Raw genomic sequence first — 17166 nt, forward strand, 5'->3', positions numbered from 1 at the left:
AGGAGAATTAATTCCATCATAGAGTAGTTGGACTTCAGTTGAATTGTTTTTATTTTTTATTTTATTGTGGTAGAAATTTCTGTTAATTTCAACAAATAGAAGCGGTGAATGCATTAGCTGCTATAATGTTTCATTTATATTAAACATGATGAAGGCAGTACTCTACCTGTATGGGTTCTTCTATGTGCTTTCAGGTGGGAACTCTTTGTGTAGACCTTGTTACATCCTTCAAAGTCACACCTGTGTATTCGTCTTCTCCGAGAGTCTGGAGATTCTGACCTGCGTTGGCGTCTTGTGCTTTCAATGCTGAATGGTGAGACTGAGCTGCAACACAATAATAACAAACCCCAAGTTATAATGCATGAAGTTACAAAAACAGTGTACTGTTATCGTAACATGCCAATTAATCATTTCCTGTCAGCCATGTGGCATTAAAGTGAAACTTAAAGCTAAAACTTATTTTTAAACAGTGAAGAGGCAATTGACCCTCTATTTTAATGCTGCTGGTCTCCACATTTGGAAGACTTCCCCTACTTCCTCTTGGGTCACACACACTCACTTCCTTATGGGTCGCTACTTTTTCATAGGTCACTCCACATGTAGTATAGCGGGGAAGGTTCAAATCCTCCCAGAGGCTTTTACTGCTGCCTGTGTCCCCATTGGAAAAGTTTTTAATCACTTTCTGTTGTGGTGCACCAATCACTGGAAAAGGAAGTGAGAGGAACTTTTTCCACCTGGGACACAGGAAGACACATAAACGTTGCATACATTGTAATATTTTTCCACTTTATTAAACAAAAGAAAAGTTTTGGCCACAGTTCCACTTTAAAGGATAAGTTCACCTTTGGGAACACATTACATGTTCCACCCATTTTTATGTTCCCACTGCTGCAGACTCTCCACGCTGAATTCTGTCCCAGTGAAGGCATTACAGGGAGAAGTTCCCCATACAAGCTGTCACTTTTTGAAAACAAAGTGACCATGCGGGGCTCCGTCCACATGACCACGTCATTTATACACAGAGTTCTGTGTATGAATGAACTACAAGTCCAGTCATTCTTTGTGACTGTCAGCTTGTTTTCAATTAACTACCATGGCGCTGTTGAGCATTGTGGTAGTTCCTTAAGTCTTCCTGTCAGTGTGAAACTGCTTGGCCGTACGATGTACTGCATGAGACCAGAATGGCGTCAGCAGAGCTGATCTGCTGATTGCTGGTGCGCTGCTTTCCAGGCTCTTAAAATTATATATATTGTGACAGGAAGTCAGGTAAATCTGTGGGTGTTGTCACAGATGGGACATACATTTCTGCCTTGTTTAGACAATACACCAATTGTTATTAGGCGTCGGCTGCAAATGTAGCCAGAAAAGGCTAAAGGCCGTTGGAAGACTCCAGCTGTTCAGAATGAGGCAATTAAGGCCTCTATAAGTAGTCCAGAGGATTACCACTGAATTTGCTGCATCCTGAGTCTTTGTGAGTAAGGAGAGCAGTGCCAGAAAGTCTTCTGAGAAGGTGAGGAGAGGATTGATTTTTCTGTGTGATGAAAATCAAAAGACTATTGTTTTTCTGCTGTATGACCAGCAGTGTCTGCCCAGCACTAGGCTGTGCCAGACCCCATAGATAGGTTCCTGTGTGGAAGGTAGACGCCCCAAGTGGCCAGGGTTTATTTTAGGTTTGATTTTGTTTATGCTGTTTGGATGCTTGCACTTGTTTCCAGCAAGATGGAAGAATAAACCAAAACCTTTGTTTTCAACCGACTTCGACTGCCTGTCTGTATAAATTCAGTGTGTAGTAAACCCATCCAGGGGGTCACACACCCCGTTACCGAGCTAACCCCTTACAATATGTATACATATAAACGTTTTAAAATTTTACCTGCAAATTTATATATTTTTTTTTAAGTGAACTTATCCTTTAAAGCTGAAGTTTATGTATGACAACTTTTATGCAGGTACATTGGTCCAACTTGGAGCAAGGTATGTAAGGTGCCTGTGGATGCTGGAAATTACTGTAGTAGGCATCACTAATACAGTGATCTTCACTATATTCTGGGTCCTGTGCCGAGGGTCTGCTGCATAGCGATCACAGGAAGTCACTCATTCAGCCCTGGAGCCATAAGGAAAGACTTTGCTATTTCTTAATGACTGCAAAGCGCATGGCGCCCATGCTGAGCACGTGATCCCTTGGATAAGCATAAACCAGCCACTGAATAAGAGGCCTGGGCGACAGCAAAAATCTTTGTAGCAGCGGTACTTACTACAGTATTTCTAGCTTCTACTGGGATCCCACAGGCATTCCTAGGCGAGACCAAGGTAACTATGTAAAACTTGCCATTCAGCTTTAATGTTATTTGGAATGCCAATTGATACTGTGTGCAGGGCCGGATTCCAGAAAAGGCCAACAAGGCCAGGCCTCCGGGTGGCAGTGGGTGCAGGGGCGGCACTGTGGCTGAGAGGAGAGGACACTTTCATTTCGGGAGTTCCCCCTGTCATGGGGATGGTATGAGGAGAGAAAACAGAGGGAAGAGGAGGTGAGATGGTTCTCGGGAGCAGCACCCCCCCCCCCTCCCGGTTCTCAATGCAATTTTGTCATTTTTGGCAGCAACACCCCCCAGGTTCTCAGTGTCATTTTCGGCAGTACCAATCCCAGTCCCCCACCCCCCTCCACTTCTCAATGCATCTCAGTATCCTGCCGAAAAAGTCCCCCGGCGGATAATGCCCCCCCTGTACTGTGTAGACGAGGGCAGCATTGAAGGACCCGGCCTTGGGGCGGCAAAGGGAGTAAATCCGGGCCTGACTGTGTGCAGTTAAATGTATATCAATTTGCCACCTTAATACAGTACATATCAATAGTTTATTCTAGGTCTAATTCGTCAACACTGATGAGAACCTGTTTTCTGAAGCTAAAGTTTCAAAAGCCTGGTGATCTGTCCTATTTAGCAAAGCAATGCAAAGAGCAGTGGTTTTGAGCAAAATCTTTTAACAAAGTGGGATTGAAATCTCTTAAGCTGGCCATACATACACAGATGTGTTTTGCTCAGCCTGTGGGCTGACCAAAAAAAATCTAACAGATTCCTCAATAATCCGTGTAGATGGATGGCTCTCCCCTATTGTGTTCTGGCAAAATGCCTCCCCATTGCCTGCATCTGATTGGATGTAGGCTCTCTGTATTTCAATCAAATGATTGTGGCCAGGAAGGGGCCCAAGAGGGCAACCCATCGACAAATTATGTCAGTTCATCAGAGATGGACTAAAATTAACTCTGTATATGGCCAGCTTTAACTTGTCTGGCTACAGTCCATATTAAGGTCACATTTATCTTGCACATCTTTACTGAGTAATCCATCTGATGTGGGCTTATTTATTCTGCTCACAATACCCACAAACAGAGTTCAATGACAATGTAAAAAAACTAGTTAAAAACAGAATGAGGGACATTTATCAAGAAAATTAGAGATACAATTAGGGTCTGTTTCTTATTTAGCAAAGTACATGCTGCAGATTTTTTCGGTGTATTTGTGACTCCTGCACCTGTAATCCGGGACAACAAACTGGGACACATTTACACGGGTCTGCAACAGAGCAATAGAGATGAAACAAACCAAATGGTCAAGGGGCAGTTTTATTCAGTGATAGTGCCAATTAAGGGGAGCAGAGTGAGGAAATTAAAGAATATGTCAATCCAAAATGTCATATTCCTGATAAGTGCCTGCTGTACGATGTACTTGTATGAAAATGTATCCTGTTCTCTCTGTATTGCTACCTTTGTGTGATATTCCTGGTGTTCCTGCCAGTCCCTCTGCTTTCCTGTTAAAAACTGACCACACTAGCACAGCCTAGCCAGATCCCCTCCCCTGGCCATTCATTGGGAAGTTTGGTGTACTGTGGTATGCCCTCCCCCAGGTCTCTAAGATCCTTATTCAGCTGAGAACATAGGGTATGTGATCACTTATAAAAAGAAAGTGGGAAAAGAGTATTTATAATTTTTTTTATATGTATACACAAATGTTTTTGCCTTTCATCTCTATCTTAGACTGAATGAGTTGTTTCACAGGGTGAGGGTTTACATATACTTTAATAATGAAGACAAAAGTGAATCTGTCTCGTAAAGATAGCAAATCTGCAGACCTACTCAGAATGGTAATGCGCGATTTGAAAAGTGCAGGATTTTACAGCAACCAATCACGTTTTCGCTCATCCCATTCTATTACACTGATGCTTTTTTGCTATGGAAAACTGAATGACTGAACAATCATGCCATTTGCACAGTCTGAATGAGCCTGTATATGTTATTTTTTTACCTCCTATTTCTATATAACTGTGGACATATGTCTTTGCATCCCCTATTACAGCTCAGTAGTTTAATGAGAAATGCCAATTAAAAGAACAAGTGTCTAAATGATAACCTGTACAGAAAACGATCTGTTAAAATCTGTGAACATGCATGCACTGCATATCAATTTTTTGGCTGCCTGACTCTGCAACAGTTGATACCATGCAAATTAGGAACCTTCTGACACCCAGAATGATGAGGTGTTTTTGCTGCCCTGTCCTATTGTCAGGATGACTGATAACAGCTCAGTGAAGCACAACCGAGAGCAGGAAAGACAAGGTTTTGTAATAATTGGTATCATTCTCTACTTCCCAAGGCATACGTTATAGGATTTATGGCCATTATAGCTCATTGCACTACTAAAGGAGTGCAGGAAATTCTGTACTTTGTCAGATGCACTGGAGGGCTAAAAATACTTAAAATGTTAGCTTGCACAGGAGGATTCAAGTTAACACTTAAAGCGTTACTAAATCCAGGATCCTGCATTCACAATATCTGGTCTCCCACAGTACACAGAACATGGAAATGCAATTGTTTTAGTAAATATAAATGGCTAAATACCTTTTCTCATTAGCAGTATATAGCAGTCTTGTGACTTCTATCAGTTCCAGCTTAAAGCTTGTAGGAGGAGTTTTCATACTGCACTGAGCTGTCCTAGCAGGATCAAGGACCCCTGACCCTCTGTTTGGACAGGGCCGATTGGCCCTGTGCGGATCACAAGCACTCTCCCAAAAAAAACTCTCTAGCAATACACACTAAACTGAGCATGTGCAGCCTGACCTCTAGTGGCTCTGTCTTATCAGGACATGTTCTGGAGTCAGTGAAAGAAGAGGAGTCTTGTTTTTTTTTTAAATAACAAAGATGTTATACTTACCTGCTCTGGGCAGCCTAGATCCTTCTCTTCTCGGGTCCCTCTTCACTGCTTCTGGCCCCTCCCTCTGGTTTAGTGCCCCCACAGCAAGCAGCTTGTCATGGGGGCACCAGAGCCAAGCCGCAGCTCCTTGTGTCGATTCAGACAAGGAGCTGTCGTCTGGCCCCGCCCCTCTCTCCTGATTGGCTAACTGACTTTGACAGCCGCAGGAGCCAATGGCGCCGCTGCTGTGTGTCAGCCAATCAGGTCAATTATCATCAAGGGGCCCCTGATGACTGCCCACTGGCCAAAAGAAGGAGTGACATAGCACACTGAATTGTTTTGTTTTATATATTTTTATTACAATAAATGATTTATGGTGTACACTATAGAAGGTCGGTTTTATGTCCCCACATTTACACTTTGATTGGCACCACTGCACTGAAATCGGTCCCACATGAGGAAAGAACACCTGCTTAAGAGCCTAAATCTGATGGCTCTACTGGTTATCACTTTACACAAGCCTAGCCTGACCTTGTATTTTGTAGATCTTATTTTATTTGGTAAGCTGTCCTGTGTACTGTTTGGTGAAGGTGCTGATCACTGTCAGAGGGGAAGATTGAAGGTTTTCTAATTCTATTATGGTGTACCTATGGATTTTTTTTTTTACGAATGGTGTATTTTTTTTTTAACCACTTAAGACCCGGACCAAAATGCAGCTAAAGGACCTGGCCAGGTTTTGTGATTCGGCACTGCGTCGCTTTAACAGACAATTGCGCGGTCGTGCGACGTGGCTCGCAAACAAAATTGCCATCCTTTTTTCCCCACAAATAGAGATTTCTTTTGGTGGTATTTAATCACCTCTGCGGTTTTATTTTTTGCGCTATAAACAAAAATAGAGCGACAATTTTGAAAAAAAATCAATATTTTTTTACTTTTTGCTATAATAAATATCCCCCAAAAATATATAAAAAAACATATTTTTTCCTCAGTTTAGGCCGATACGTATTCTTCTACCTATTTTTGGTAAAAAAAAATCGCAATAAGCGTTTATCGGTTGGTTTGCGCAAAATTTATAGCGTTTACAAAATAGAGGATAGTTTTATTGCATTTTTATTAATTTTTTTTTTTACTACTAATGGCGGCGATCAGCGATTCTTTTCATGACTGCGACATTATGGCGGACACTTCGGACAATTTTGACACATTTTTGGGACCATTGTCATTTTCACAACAAAAATGCATTTAAAATGCATTGTTTACTGTGAAAATGACAGTTGCAGTTTGGGAGTTAACCACAAGGGGGCGCTGAAGGGGTTATGTGTGACCTCGTGTTTGTTTACAACTGTAGGGGGGTGTGGCTGTAGGTGTGACGTCATCGATTGTGAATCCCTATAAAAAGGGATCACACGATCGATGGCGCTGCCACAGTGAAGAACGGGGAAGCTGTGTTTACATACAGCTCTCCCCGGTTCTTCAGCTCCGGGGACCAATCGCGGGACTACATCGGCGATCGGGTCCCGCAGTCCCGGAGCTTCGGACCGGGTCGCGGGAGCGTGCCGCGTGCGCGACCCACGGCTGAACAATAGCACAGCACGTACCTGTACATGCATGTGCCCAGCCTTGCCATTCTGCCGACGTATATGTGCAGGAGGCGGTCCTTAAGTGGTTAAATAAAGTGTATAATAGTGGGAAAACTGTTCAAAAACATATAAACCATCATGGTTATTTAATATAGTCCATGTTCAGATTTAGCATTAATAGCACTTTAAATAGAAAATTCTTAACTAAAGAAAATACTTTCAAATTAAAGAAAAATGTATTATTTTAAGATAGTAATGTTTTTCTCAAACCAACTATTGAATATAACGTTGCCCACACTTGTACATGTCAACTATAAATTCTATCCATATTCTATAGAAATAATTCAGTACAAAATGTGATTCATTTATCTCTGATACTGTTGTGCTCAGCTGCTAATTATTCAGCATTTATCATCTAGCCATGAGATTGAATTACAAAGTACCTTAATGTGATCTAAAGCTGGAATTCGTGTTAAATCCTATTTGTCTTAACATTAGTTGCAGTAAAAGTAGAATGCAAATAGTCAACTGAATAGCAAACTAAATATAAACCAGCAAAACAAACATAGAAAAATGAAACACAATGTCAAATAAAAGTCACATATAAATCTGCAAACCTCTCCTTCAGGCTACTTTCACATTTTAGCATGGGATGTTAAACAATCCTACTTGAGTATGTTTACTGCAGTTTCCAATGAAATGCACCTTCCATGGGGATGAATGATAAATTGCATTACATGATATATGTAAAGGTGCAAATGTAGCCTGAAGGCCGAATCCATCAAGCATATCAGTTTTGGATGGACAACCATTTCCCCAGGAAGCTACTAAGTAGAAAATAAAAGTAATGTATTTATGATGGCTCTTCTATGATGTTAAATAAGAAAATCATTTGGGAATCTATGTGTGAGGCCTCGTACACACGACCGTTTTCCTCAGCAAAATCCATTAAGAAAAATGTTGGCAGAGCATTTTTGCAGAGAAAAACGGTCGTGTGTATGTTTTTCGTCGAGAAAACTGTTGCGGATCTCGATGAGAAAAAAAAGAGAACATGCTCTCTTTTTTCTCGTCGGGAGTCTCAATTTCCTCGTCGTGTTTCTCGTCGGGCTGGTTTACGACGAGAAACACATTCATGTGTATGCTTAGAAACCCGCGCATGTTTAGAATAAAGTATGAGATGGGAGCGCGCCTTCGGTAAAAGTAGAGTTCGTAATGGAGATAGCACATTCGTCACGCTGTAACAGACTGAAAAGCGCGAATTGTCTCTCACCAAACTTTTACTTAACACGCAGTAACATGAGATTAGCAAAAGTAGCCCCAAGGGTGGCGCCAGTGGAATCAAACTTCCCCTTTATAGTGCCGTCGTACGCGTTGTACGTCACCGCGTTTGACGAGAACAACGAGATTTTGTCTTGACAGTGTGTATGCAAGGAAAGCTTGACAAGATTCTCGTCAAGCCTGACAAGAACCTCGTCAAGGAAAACGTTGTTTCTTTAATGATGAGATTCTCAGACGTGTGTACGAGGCCTTAGAATGATGCCTTGGTCATGAAAAGGCTTCGAATCACAGGCTACTGCAATATGCCTTAAAATTTGTGTCTCTAAAAATTAAATAAAATGAGTTACAGATTCACTACCCATGTCCACCTAAAATTAAATAATCAGTCCTGAGTGAAGTTAACCTATAAATGAGCAAACATTAAGGGTTTCATTCTTCACTGGGCTAATTTAACATTCTCAATGGAGCACCATTGTACTGTGTGGTCACGTTACATTCTGAGGCCCCGTACACACGGCCGAGAAACTCGACGAGCAAAACACATCGTTTTGCTCGTCGAGTTCCTTGTGAAGCCGCCGAGGATCTCAGCGAGCCAAGTTTCCCCGTTGACTAACGAGGAAATAGAGAACATGAAAGTGTACACGAAAGTGTACACACGGCCGTGTTTCTCGGCAGAATACAGCTCCGATCGAGTTTCTGGCTGAATTCTGCTGAGAAACTTGGTCGTGTGTACGGGGCCTTAGATGTCACAGCAGGTGACTGTACTGCTGTACTACTACTACTGTGAAATGTGTAATTGTGGGTCCTGAGACTGAGACTCCTTTGCTTCTACATAGAAGGGTCACACATGGACGGACTTAGGCCTTGTACACACGGTCGGACCAAACCGATGAGAATGAACCGAAGTTCAGTTTTAATCGGACCAAGCCGACCGTGTGTATAGGCCATCGGTCTGTTTTCCTTCGGTCCAAAATTTTAAAACATGCTTCAAAACCGAACCGATGGACTACTGCCCCATCGGACCAAACCGATGGTTAGTACAGAAAAGCATTGGTTCAAAACCCGCACATGCTCAGAATCAAGTTGACGCATGCTTGGAAGCATTGAACTTAATTTTATTCAGCACGTTGTGTGTTTGACGTCACCGCGTTTTGACCCGATCGGATTTTGGACTGACGGTGTGTACACATATCAGGCCCTACAGCCACTTCAGAGGTGAACCGATGAAAACGGTCCGAAGTCGCATCGGTTTGGTCCGACCGCGTGTACAAGGCCTTAGAAGTTTACTTGAAAAGGTCCTTTGAAGAAACCCCCCCCCCCCCCTAAAAAAAAAACTTCATAATCCTGTATATTTAAAAAAGTTTGAAAACAACTTTTGAAATTACATTACCATGTTTTTTTCTTCTATATTAAAGCTTATATAAGAATTTTGTGATTGGGTTTACAGCCAAAGTAATACTGCTGGAAAACAACAAAGACGACCCTAGGGCTCAATTTTTTTTTTTGCTAGCAAAACAGATCCATTTTGAAAGCCAGGGAATTGCTGTATTGTTTTGCTTCTAATTATCAATAGTGTAAAAGAGCTTTGTCTTAGATGTCACAGTTTGAGAATATGATACTCACTCTTGTACTGCCCGTGCTATGGAAAGAGCTGTAGACCCAGTTTCATTGACACTATCTAAAGTCACGTTTGGCAGGTCGTCATCATCACTATCACTTTTTATCTGTCTAGGAGACAGTCCCCGGGGATCCATATGTGCTGGAAACAAAAAATAATCCATTATAAATGAACTGTACAGTGAAAAAATACAATTGTCATTTTACATTACTTTACGCTTATCTAGTATGCAGTATGTACTACAGCTGTATTGCTGCATAGTTGTCCTATAAATATAACCACTGCAGTGGGTTAGTAGAAGTAACTTCAAATTTATGCTTTATGTAGAAAACATTATTCACATTTTGAAATATTGCGTAAAATATATTTGGTCCTGATAATTTCCAAAAGTTTCATCAATGGTTCAAATAGCTGTTCTGTTATATTCACGTTACATGTAATTTATTAAACATTTTAAAGAGAATTACTCAAGGTTGTTGATTGAATATACTCAATATATACTCAAAATACTAACATGCTAATAAGTCTGCAGTCCTTCCTTTGATTGGTCGATTGGCTCGTTTCGTTCTGAATAAATATTCGGACAAATTGTCCATTATTAAGAGATTCGGACATATCCGAATACCTAAATTACAGTAAAAACTAAGTTTACTGAATGCTGAAAAATTGGTATATTCAAACAAAATTTGAATATTTACAAAATAAATTCTGAATTCAAATTGAAGGAATCAATCGAACTTAACAAAACCAGGTAACTAGATTAACGAATCTAAACGAAACGCATTTTTTTGTCATGCACACATCTCATTTTCACTTCTCTTCTCTGACTGACTGACTGACTATGCCTGGGAAGGGGTATGTTCCACTGACTAGCAGTGGTGAGAAAAAGTGTGATTCTCCTCCCCCTGACAACAATGGAGGGCGTAGGGGTTATTCCTCCCACTAAAGCCAATCTCTGGAGAGAGATTTTCCTCCCACTGGCACTGATGATCAAAATAGCAGACTATTTTATTGATCAAAAGGCCAACTCTCAGATAATTCACAAATACAATGTTTTAAAATTTAGCAAGTTTGTGCATTACGTTCTGCTAAAGTTTTAAATAAAACTTTTCTAAACTAATCAGCTGCAAAATTATGGATGTATAGTGCTAGTGAACTACATCATAATTTGGATCCTCATAAAAATAAACACTTGAAATGGATACAAATGGTACAAGGACCACATATAACCTAAAAAGGTAGGGAAGGACAATCTAGCCAGGGAAGGTTTGAGGCAGTAAGCTGTACAGAAAGCCGGAGAGATACAGACTCTCAATAAAGACTCGTGTTCTGGCTAGATCTTGGGTCTTCAAACTACGGCCCTCCAGTTGTTCAGGAACTGCAATTCCCATCATGTCTGTGAATGTCAGTGTGTTACAATGCCTCATGGGATGTGTAGTTCAACAACAGCTGGAGGGCCATAGTTTGAGGATCCCTGGGCTAGATTGTGAGAAAAAGATCCATGAATCACATGACTATTTTGTTTTAAGTTTTACTTAGGAAGAAAACCAAATTTGGACCATATGTTTTAGGCAAGATCCTTGCAGAAACTACATGAAACAGATGCAATTTTTTCCTCTGATACTTAGTAAGTACATTTCTCTATCTCTATTGATACTATCGCGGAATTATGGTCTCCCTTCTCTCTGTCACCATTAACCTAATGAATTCATAAGTACGGGGAGTTCTTGAATCTTTATCCCATGTGAATCCATCCTGACGTCCTATCTTCCCCCGGAGAGTAAAGGCTATGGCTGGGTTATAGCCGACTGTCTTACTAGGCTTGTCCAATGGTGAGCAGCCATTCATTCGGTGGTGGGATTATCTCTCATTGATATGTGGCGTATGGAGTCACTGTGGTGTTGTTTAACTACTATCTAGAAGACCAGCATGTGAAATAAACTGTTTTTACTCTGCCATGAGTAGACCCAGGGCTAGATTCAGCAACAATTTACGCCGGCATATCCATAGATACGCCGTGTAAATTCAAAGCTGCGCCGGCATATCTTCTTTCTGTATTCAGAAAGCAAGATACGCCGGCATTAGCTTAAGATACGACTGGCATAAGTCTCTTACGCTGTCGTATCTTAGGGTGCATTCTCACGCTGGCCGCTAGGTGGCGCTCCCGTCGTTTTCGGCGTAGAGTATGTAAATTACCTAGTTACGCCGATTCACAAAACGTACGTGCGCCCGGCGGTAGTTTTTTACGTCGTTTGCGTAAGGCTTTTTCGGCGTAACGTTGCTTCTGCTATTAGGTGGCGCAGCCAATGTTAAGTAAGGACGTCGTTCCCGCTTCAAAATTTTAATTTTTTGCGTAAGTCGTTCGCGAATAGGGCTGGACAAAATTTACGTTCACGTCGAAACCAATGACGTCCTTGCGACGTCACTTGAAGCAATGCACACGGACGGCGCATGCGCTGTTCGTAAAACACGTCAGGTCATCACATATTAGCATAAAGCACGCCCCCCTTCCACATTTGAATTACGCGGGCTTACGCCGGCCCCATTTACGCTACGCCGCCGCAACTTACGGAGCAAGTGCTTTGTGAATACTGCACTTGCGCCTGTAAGTTGCGGCGGCGTAGCGTAAATACGATACGCTGCGCCGCCGTAAGAAGGGGCTCAGCTACCTGAATCTAGCCCCCAGTATCTTCATCCTCTGATGTTCTGACAATAGTCTAGTTTAAATATTGGCGCAGTTTTTCTTGTATTTACATGAAACACTGGTTTATTAAGCAGGTATTAAATATAAACTTTCAACTTTCAAGACTTTTCCAACTATAACGCGTCTATAAGATTGTCAAGCACTACCACAAGAAGTGATCAGATCATGCCACAATGAAATCCTCTGTATGTGTACTCCCTCTGCCACCATAGTAACATCCAGTAAACTGGTATTGGTTGTCTAATTCCAAGTTCCAAGTCCCCATTGCTCTCCTACCATTTCAAAAAACTCTGCTGACTGACCACCTAACCGGAGCTTACCCAGGGTTGATCAATGACTGTCTTATATCAAAGGGAAATGATGATGTGCAATGTGTAACAACCTGGAACAACCAATTAGTCATATTATTAAAAGATGATTTCTAATTCTTTGCTATGGGTTACTCCACTTCCCACAATTTTTGCTCAACCACTCAGTCTTATTAAATGAGCTTGATAAACAGTTACCTGTACATTCTGAACCCACTGTACATTTTTTATTGTGCATTTAAAAAAGATATAGCACAGGATCGAGAAAACACACAGTAGTTTTTCCTTGTAGATGTGTTTAACTTTCTGCGTGGCTTAAATGCAAATATGGGCTTGTTAGACATAATCCAAGCAGGCATTTTACATTAAATATTCAGTGACCTACTACAATCTAATGGGGTGTGTTTATGTATGATTTTACAGAGTTGCAGATTTTACAGAATAATTTTATATAATTCCACTTAGAGGATATTGTATAAATTAAAATATGTAAAATTATCAAGTACTGCTGTGTAATTATTTGAATTTTAAAGAGAGCTAGGTTGAAAATGTTATAAAAAAAAATGGCAAAAACCCTAAATGGGATATCAGAAGCTTCTGAATTAGTCAATAAGCTTGGTATAAATTCTTGTTATAGAGGACAATTTACAGAGTTCCCATCTCCCTAACAGATGGGGATCATCAAATAGATAGGAAAAGTGAAAGAAAGAGAATAACCAGTGAGACACAGAGTGGCTTGTAAAAGTCTAGCACTCTGGCTTTTTGGGACTGCTGTCATTGGTTTGGTTCAGTTGAGTTTCTTCTCATGTTCGTGTAGCTTCCTTCCAGGCTTCTAGTTGTCTCCCACATAGCAGAAACACATTAGCTCGCTTTTAACCAAACTCCCCTTTCATTAGATTGTAAGCTTTGTCAACATTAAATGTGACTGCACATTTCAGATGACACGTGCGAGTCGCATAGTGAATGAGGAGTCAGTGAAACAGGACCATTTAGCAGAGATGCAAAACAGATTCACAGACACAGGGTATCTCAGACAGTAATTAACCCATGAAAAGTTGAAAGTACAGAACTTGGAAGCTAACAGGAGAGTAAGGCCTCGTACACATGATTGGTTAACCAGAGGACAACGGTCTGAAGGACCGTTGTCCTAGGTTAACCTATGAAGCTGACTGATGGTCCGTCGTGTGTACACACCATCAGTTAAAAAAACGATCGTGTCAGAACACGGTGACGTAAAACACAACGACGTGCTGAAAAAAACAAAGTTCAATGCTTCCGAACATGCGTCGACTTGATTCTGAGCATGCGTGGATTTTTAACCGATGGTTGTGCGTACTAACGATTGGTTTTGACCTATCGGTTAGCAATCCATCGGTTACATTTTAAAGCAAGTTGACATTTTTTTATCCGAAGGGCCTACACACGATCGGTTTGGACCGATAAAAACGGTCCTTTAGACCAGTGTCCTCTGGTTAACCTATCGTGTGTACAAGGCCTAAGTTGGCAATATGGACAGAACAAGAGAATTCCTTTGGTTTCCCAGTGTCATTTAGATTCTGCACAGATTTATTCAGTAATTAAACATTGGAGAATTCTGAGAGAAGCTTTTCCTGATGTTGATGAATTTCAAGATTCTCCATTACCATCTTATAGAAGAGTATGAACTATTAGGGATATGGTTATCAAGTCAGAATTTCCGTGAGAAAGTGATGGGAGTACCCACATTTCTAGCTTCTAGGAGGAATGGTTCCTTCCCCTGTCTACATTATGTACAATGTTCCAGTATGATTAAGGGAACATCATTTACTTATCCCCAGTCAGGTAAATGTATTGACATTAAAGATTTTTTTACATGTCAGAGTACATATATGATCCATATTTTAAAATGTTTATGTGGATTATATTATGTGGGGGAGACCTTTTAGAAAATTATGAATAGGATATCCTAGCACAAATCTTCCATTTGCTCTCCACAATCTGAATTGCCAGTTGCTTAACATTTTAAACAGTGTGGGCATACTGTAGCCCAGCTTAGATTCATGGTAATTGATCATGTCTCACATTGGCAGAGGGGTGGAACTAGAGAAATACAATTGAGACAGAGGGAAGTGGAGTGGATTTCACAATTAGATACTATTTATCTGAAGGGGTTGAATAAAGACTATGATTTGAATTTGTTTTTGTAAATATTGCTATAAGTTATTTTTTATTTTTTACAGGCCTCTATATGAAGTAACCAGAGACACTGCCATACTATTTATCCCCTTAATATTAGCTGCTATGTTTAATTGCATTCTATCTTATTTGAAGTGATTCAGGTGTTGCTAATTTCCAGTCCAGGAGCAATATGTTATATAAAGAATATATGTCAGTTTGACTTTAATGCTTGTTGTACCCGATGAAGGATCCTGACCGTTCTGAAACTGTTGTAATTTTATGAGTTTGTAACTCTCTTAATAAATCTACAAGGGGCTGCAGATCGGAAGTTTTTTGTTTTTATATATATTGGAGGTTGGGTGATCTCCTTTATCTGCTTTGCACCGTTTTTTGTTGGGTGTGCGGTCCAGACCAGTATATATATATATATATATATATATATATATATATATATATATATATATATATATACTGCTAGCTTAAAGGAACCTATTTAGAAAATAAAAAACAAACCATTACAACCCCTTTAAGGCCGTAATATTATATTGGGCTTTGCATATTAAAAAACACATAAGCAAACCTTTTAACATCCAATGCATTATATCAACAGATATGTACTATGCCTAAAAAGTATTATGTATTTAATTTGCTGCAATGCTTACCTTTAAGATGACTCCTACCATCCTCTAACAAAGGTACCACTATTGTAGAATTCATACTTCCTGGTGATCTCACAGCAGTGTAAACAACAGGAACTGACTGCACAACAACTGGTATACGATGTACATGACTTAGTTTACTAGACTGAAGATTCAAAGGACTTGAAGGTGGGACGGGGTGAATAATGTGCAAAAATTGCTGGCCACCGACCCCAGATGCTGAAGCCACAAGGGGCCCTGGAGTTAATACTGTTGGCACTGATGCTGTTGATGGTACCGAAGTTATCACGGTTGGAGATGAAACAGGACAGCTGGAGGAAGAAGAAGAATTTGAAGGTGAAGCTGCAGAAGTTGCAATGGACAGTGGAGAAGAAGACACTCCTCTTGGTGAGGTTCGAGCCTTGTTTATTGACAAGTCCACTGGCTCCGTCTGTGTTTGAAAATGGTCTGTGGCTAACAAGTCCTCTGGGGGCTCAGCCTTCACATTGTTGAGGAGGAGGGGTACAGCTTCCATATCTGGGTAGCTGTGGACTTTTGAAGACTGTAGGAGAAACAAAGTAATTATTAATAATTTTGTTTAAATTATACCTACTAGGAGATAAACATTTTCAATTAAATTTAAAAAAGTGCTTTTTACCTAAAATGAGAAAAACATGGAAGGTTCTAATATGCATATGGTTGTCATACCATATTACACACACACACACACACACACACATACTAATTTGGACGAAGTAAACTTATCCAAACTTTGTTCCAGTTTACTGAATGTGGATAATCCTGCAATATTTTATTCTAAGCTTGTGAAGAAAAAGCGAAATAAAATCTTATTAGATCATTAAATATGTCCGTCAGATAAAGATCATCTTAGCATTCATTTATTACCCATGTAATTATATAAAAATTCTCTGAGAAGGCTTTCTTCAGAGTCATGAACTTATTCTTTATTTATTCATTTTTCTTATTGTCTTATTCATTCCTTTAGGTTAACATGCAATTACACTAAAGGGAATAAGCTGAAATAAAACATTATTAGCAAGGTAATGATTATATGAACTAGGAATGTTTTTCAGCTATAGGTCTGGGTTAAACCATCATACAGCACAGCAAGAGGTGCTCCAAGAAGCATTAGACCTCAAGCACATAACAGGGATAAACTCACCTACCCATGCATCTAACACATTCGTGCCTAAAACATAACTAACCTTTATTCCATTTTTAATAAAACATATAACATGTTTGCATTATTAAAAAACAATGTATTATTAAAAGGTATTAACAAGACATTAACAGCGCTGGAATGAGCCTATAATTGGCTTATGAGTCTGACACCCATATACTGCAATAGTTAATTGAGAAAATGTCTTTAGGACTATATATACACCACGTTGGATATCTCTAGTGAATATATAACAAGGGTTCCCACTCCTTATAGTTCCATTGGTAGTAGTCCATGCAATTCCTCAAATGTAAAAAACTCTTGTTGGAAGTGATCCCAAAGTGTAGGCACTAATCTGCTCAAATGCTGATAGGGACTCTCTGTGATATCCCCCTTAAGATTTTGTACTCACCAGAATGTAGTACTTTAAAGCATTGGATACATCCACTTGTAGCAATCACGCATCGGTTCTCCTCCACTGGTGTGTGATGATGATCCGTATGCTCTAATCAGTGTAGCT

The 17166-nt window shown here is 40.2% G+C and overlaps 1 protein-coding gene across 3 annotated transcripts in view; it reads right to left on the reverse strand.

Annotated features, from left to right (window-relative positions):
• The window catches only part of KLF12 (Kruppel like factor 12), a 285076-nt gene that overhangs the window by 36010 nt on the left and 231900 nt on the right, over positions 1-17166 (reverse strand). For all 3 annotated transcript variants that reach the window (XM_040341374.1, XM_040341375.1, XM_040341373.1), the window contains exons 3-5: positions 15491-16028; positions 9665-9800; positions 167-324 (exon numbers count right to left, since the gene is read on the reverse strand). In XM_040341374.1, the coding sequence (XP_040197308.1) occupies positions 167-324; positions 9665-9800; positions 15491-16028 (832 nt within the window). The remainder of the gene's footprint in view (positions 1-166; positions 325-9664; positions 9801-15490; positions 16029-17166) is intronic.

The sequence above is a fragment of the Rana temporaria genome, chromosome 2 (genome assembly GCF_905171775.1).
Source record: "Rana temporaria chromosome 2, aRanTem1.1, whole genome shotgun sequence".
Lineage (NCBI taxonomy): Eukaryota > Metazoa > Chordata > Amphibia > Anura > Ranidae > Rana > Rana temporaria.